Here is a 5,573-nt window from a genome sequence, read left to right as displayed (position 1 = left end):
AAGGTTCCCTGGAACCTAAAAAAAAAGAAGAAGAAAAACTCCCTCTGGCTCAATAGGCTATTTTTCACTTTGTCTCTCACTTTTTTGTGTCTTTACAAGAGTCTTTCTCGGGACGACAATGGCAGTTTGCAGGTGCGCGGAGCGGTAATCGCATCAGAGGTTTTAAGTGATAAATGAGCGCTGACCAGTTTGTTCTCAGGATTCCGCAGCGCGCAGGTGAATGGGGGAGAGTGGAGGGATGCTAGCCTGTTGTTTGTTGTTGCTATAGAGACCGCCCGCTCGGCGCCAGGCTGACAGGCGTCAAGGCTCGAATGAATGGGTGACGTCACGGCGCTGGCGCCCGGCAGTCTGCTTCGGTTTGTTTGGACAATCTGGGGGAAGAATCAGAGCACAGCAATGCAAAGTTATGTGAGTGCGCGCTCAAGGCGACGCGCACATATGAAGGAATTTGGAAGTTTGCGCGAGGAAACACATTCTAAGAAAGACAGAGAGACAATCATTGTTGGAAAATTAACAGATTTGAATAAAAATTAGATTGTAGCACAATAGGATAAACCTCAGCACTATATAGTCTAGAAGTAATGCACTCACTGGATAATGGACTATGAATACGTTATACAATACAAAACAGCCTACTTTATATGCTACTGAATCCAACATAGTCTAAGGTCTGACTAAAAAGTTAAGGTATATAATCAATAACATTAATTTAGCAAGTAAGCAACAGTTCACAATAAATGTCATATGCATTAAAACACACTGAATCCATATCATGTCCTGTTGAATCACGATTTTATCAGATTTTATATAAACCACAAAGCAAACAGGCCTATTTGATATTAAGCAACAATTTATTAATGTATAACTTTATGGCTTAAAAATGCATTGTGAAACTTTCGAAAGTTTTAAAGTTTCTCTGCTGCTCCCATTTAACAGTCTGAAGTTCTTGAAAAGCAACATGTTAGCATAATAGTTTGGCATATTCCTTCATATTAAATCAGTAAAGCAGTTTTGTTTTGAAATATGAGGCTATTTGAAAAAACTTTGTCAGCCAAATCAAAATCAGTGTGGCATAACCAAAATGCATGCAGCCATTTTGTTGTTGTGTGACAAGAAAATAATAGTTATTTAGACACTCATGACTATGTGTAAAGGTCATTTCTTTAAAAAATATAATGCATAATCATGCATTTTGGTCATGCCACACTGATTCTGATTTGGCTGGCAAAGTTTTTCAAATAGCCTATAAATAATATTTTAAACCAAAACTGCTTTACTGATTTAATATGAAGGAATATAGCAAACTATTTATGCTAACGTGTTGCTTTTCGAGAATTTCAGACTGTTAATTGGGGGCAGCAGTGAAACTTTAAAACTTTCAAAAGTTTTTCTACAGTGCATGCCAATATATATAATATTTGTATAATATGATTGTGTGTGTGTGTGTGTGTGTGTGTGTGTACTTAAAATATGTTTGAAGTGATGTTTGCATTATGAACACGCACATCACGTGTTCAGGGTGCACATGTCGCGCAGTATAATGACAAAAATGATTGTGACACGTTAAATGGGTGGAAACAAAGATGCTGATGAAACATTTTACAGTGTGCTTTGTTTCTTGAAGCAGCCCACATACGAAGAAAGCTTGTTTCATTAGAAAGTAATAACTGTTGCCTGTTGATCCTCGACCACCCCCACCCTCCGCTTGATATGTCTGCTTCACCTGTGGAGTGCACGGACAGCTGGATATCCACAGATCATCCGCAGAAGACACACATTTGTTTCCATTTGTAACACCATCCCCCAAGCATATTGTAACTGCGATAACAGAGCCGCGCCGTCATTGGCTCCGCGCGCGGCTCTGGTGAAACCCCATTGGCCCAGGCCTGAAAACACGAGTGTTTGGTGACGCCCACAATCCTTTATATACCGAACTCCTCGGCACTGTAAGCATGTGGTGAACTGTCATCGCACTCTCGACGACTCAAGAACCTTAAGGAGTACTAGCACATCGCTTCAACTCAATCTCTTTGACTTTATCGTCAACTTTTACAGCCAAAATGAAAGTTGTGGGACCTACCTGCGCGCTGAAGAGCGGCAAAGTCGGAGGCGAAGAAGTTGTCCGCTGCCTTTCCGACCAGAGCCTGGCCATCTCCAAATGCAAGATCCCGCTGCTGGACGAGCAGATGACCATGTTTCTGCAGGACATGAACAGCTGCTACAGCAAACTCAAAGAGCTGGTGCCCACGTTACCGACCAACAAGAAAGCCAGCAAGGTGGAGATCCTGCAGCACGTTATTGATTACATCTGGGACTTGCAGGTCGAGCTGGACAGCAAGAAGAACCAGAGCTCCGCTCCCCGAACTCCCCTCACGACGCTCAACGCGGAACTCGCCAGCATCGCCGTCGAGGTAAATATCAAATAAGCTAGAGATTTTATGGTCAAATAAACGGTCTAACGTTATTCATAACAAGAATGTCTGTCTGAATGACTCGACTCATGATGTCCCCCCTCTTGTCTTGCAGAACGGCTGTTCAGACGACCGGATCATGTGCCGTTAAAGCGGATGCTCCCGGTTTCACATCAACTGATCGAAGCTTCGCGAAGAACGAACACGGCGCGCTGATGTGATGACGACGATGGACCAGAACCGCCGTGACGCCTTGAACTGTGTTTGGAGAGTCTCATTCTCCGGTTGTAGAGGAAAACAACTTTCAGTAGAGAGTCACAAAACCAATATGGACATGAGAAGCGTGACGTGCTCTCTGAGATCTTCCCAAACATACCGACGATGATGATGATGATGATGTGTGTGTTAGCTGTGGAATCCATGGCGATTATTCACTTATAGTTCATGCATTTCCCTCTCGGTCAAAGTTTCTCCAATGTTTTCTTAACTCTTTAGAAAATCTTCTATTTTGTTGTAAATGTTTTCTCAGATTACTGAGCGAAAGAATGTATTGTATATTACAATGACTAATGAATGCTTTATTGTGTTTTTTACAATGTATATTGTGTTTTTTTATTATTAAAACAAGAAAACGAGACCTATTTTGGACTTGGTGTATCCATTTTGTATGTGAGAATGAATGAAAGTCGGGACTGAATTGAGAGAATGCTTGAGTTTATAATTGGTCATTTTTACTGCCATTTGGTTTCACAAGGTTAGAGGTCATTTGGCCTAAGTAACACATTAACGAACATTTAGCTGTAACACTCATGTTACAACATCATTGTTACACAATATCTGTCATTACAATTAAATTGAGTTCTCAGTTTCAACTTGATATACTTTGTCAGTTAAACTGAAAGTGAACTTATCACTGCAGATTGTAGTCAATGAAACCTAAAAGCAGCCATTAAACTTTCAATTTTAGTAGGTTCACTTTTTAATGCGCTTGAAATTCATAATGAAAAGCAGACAAATTCTGTTGGTCTACAGTCACATTTCATCTTAAGACATATAGGCCCCTATATCTGATAAATATGACGATATTGACAATACCAAGGACGACTATAAACAAAAAGTAGCCTAGGCCTATAGTTAACGCAGATGGAAGAGAGGGAACTAATCTTTCCTTTAAAAAAATGAAATTATTTTAATCTATAAGTAATAAAGCGTCTTTAATTGGTTAATGATTGCTTCATTTTTTAATAAAGTTATTTTTAGCTATTTACAAACTCTTAAAAAGTCTATAGCCTAATTGCGCTTCTTTTTACGCATCCCTGTTTTTAAATACGGGTAGCGGAAGGGTTAAGTGTTTTCCGAGAAAAAGGCAGTTCGTTATAAGATTTATTCCGTCTCCCTGGTGCAATGTTTTTCTCATTTCCCTGCGGTGTGATGCGCGCAGCTGCAGGCCTCGCGATGTGCGGCTCGGCCAGTGTGTGATTGTGTTTGTGTGATCGCTTTGTGCCAAGGGCAGGGGAGGGCGCAGACTGAGCGGCGCCGCCGCACACCTGGGGAAGTTCAGGTTAAATCGCTCCACATTCCTCGGCACACAGCTGATTGAAACATTAACAAACAGTAATCCGCAAGCCCGGGCTGCAGATGGGCCGGGAACACGGCCAAGGAACTCTCACTCCCTCTGTATAGTTTCCCCACATACTACAACGAAAGCTTCTTTTAATAAGAACTTAGCGCATAAACATAGCGCCACACACTATACAGCCAACTTTTCCACTAGAACATCAACTAAGCTTAACAGCACGCGCTTTGAAACCAGGGGACGAAAAGAACACGTTGTTTTCAGGCCAGTACGAGATATTTAAATTAATTATAGCTATAAAGTACGCCCCATCCCCCCCAAATTAAAACAATTTCATGTTAATTATGGGACGTTTAGCCTAGCATGTAAGTAGCCCATTGTCTCTCAGACAAGCGGGAAAATGACGGATGAACCAAAACCATTTTTAGCAAATCCTTATGCTCATTGTTTTTATTGAATGATGTTTACTAACAGTCTATTAATAAGACAATCCATTTTCCAGAATAAAGTTCGTTTTGTAGTTGAGGAGGAACATTTTAAGCCTTTAGCGCCCCTCTGTGGTAACATGGTGAACTTTATTTTACCTTCCACACACACACACACACACACACACCTGGTTTCCATGTTTTATGGGGACTTTTCACAGACATAATGATTTTTAAACTGCACAAACTGTACCCCTAAACCTACCCATCGCAGAAAACGTTCTGCATTTTTACATTTCAAGTATGATTAATAAGCTGTTTTCCTCATGGGGACCAAGACATGTCCCCACAAGGACAGGGATTTTGGATATTGCCATATTTGTAGGGACATTTTATTGGTCCTTACAACATATAGGGAATACCTGAACCACACTCTCTCTTTATTAAATCATTATTTTTAGTCGCTTTAAGCCACTTGAACAGTTTTGAGGTATGTAAGGCTGTATTAGGCTACACTGTGAAGACACACTGACGTTGAGTATTATGATGGATTTTTTGTTAAGTTTTTTTTTTTATCAGGCAGTGACATTTATAAATGTATTTACTAAACTCCACCCACTACACCATTAACCCACTATTAGAAACAAAACCTGATGATTATGTAGGTTTAAAGTACAAAATGATTTGAGTCTTACAAATAGTGAAGAGCACTTTAATTGTCCTCAGAAGTCAGTTTCACCACACACACGCACGTTTTATGGGGACTTTCCATATACAATTTTTTCTGTACTAACTGTATATTCGGTCCCATATCCCTACCCCTAAACACAACCCTCACAGAAAACACCAATAATTTGGTATATGATTTATGAAATTACTGGTCCTATCCTTAAGGGACATTTTGTCCTTAGAACATGTAGGGAATACCTAAACCACACACACACATTGGGTTTACATGTTTCAAGGGGACTCTCTATAGATGTAATTATTTTTTATACAATACAAACTGTATATTCTCTCCCATAACCCTAAAGCAACCCATTACAGAAAACTATCTGCATTTTCATGATTATTTTGAAGATAATTATAAATTATTTTGTATGATTTATAAGCTGTTTTATTCATGGGGACCCAAAATAAATTATTAAAATATGACTGGTA

General features: G+C 39.8%; 1 protein-coding gene across 1 annotated transcript; it reads left to right on the top strand.

The window, feature by feature from the left end:
- The first annotated feature begins 1,952 nt into the window (after nucleotides 1–1,952).
- Nucleotides 1,953–3,052, top strand: id1 (inhibitor of DNA binding 1, HLH protein). The gene is made up of 2 exons (XM_079845266.1): nucleotides 1,953–2,411; nucleotides 2,527–3,052. Exons 1-2 carry the CDS (start codon nucleotides 2,061–2,063, stop codon nucleotides 2,560–2,562), a joined length of 387 nt encoding a protein of 128 aa, XP_079701392.1. The 5' UTR covers nucleotides 1,953–2,060; the 3' UTR covers nucleotides 2,563–3,052.
- The last annotated feature ends 2,521 nt before the right edge of the window (nucleotides 3,053–5,573 follow it).

Source organism: Gobio gobio (genome assembly GCF_949357685.1).
Source record: "Gobio gobio genome assembly, chromosome: 19".
Lineage (NCBI taxonomy): Eukaryota > Metazoa > Chordata > Actinopteri > Cypriniformes > Gobionidae > Gobio > Gobio gobio.
This window is presented reverse-complemented; position numbering and strand designations above follow the sequence as displayed.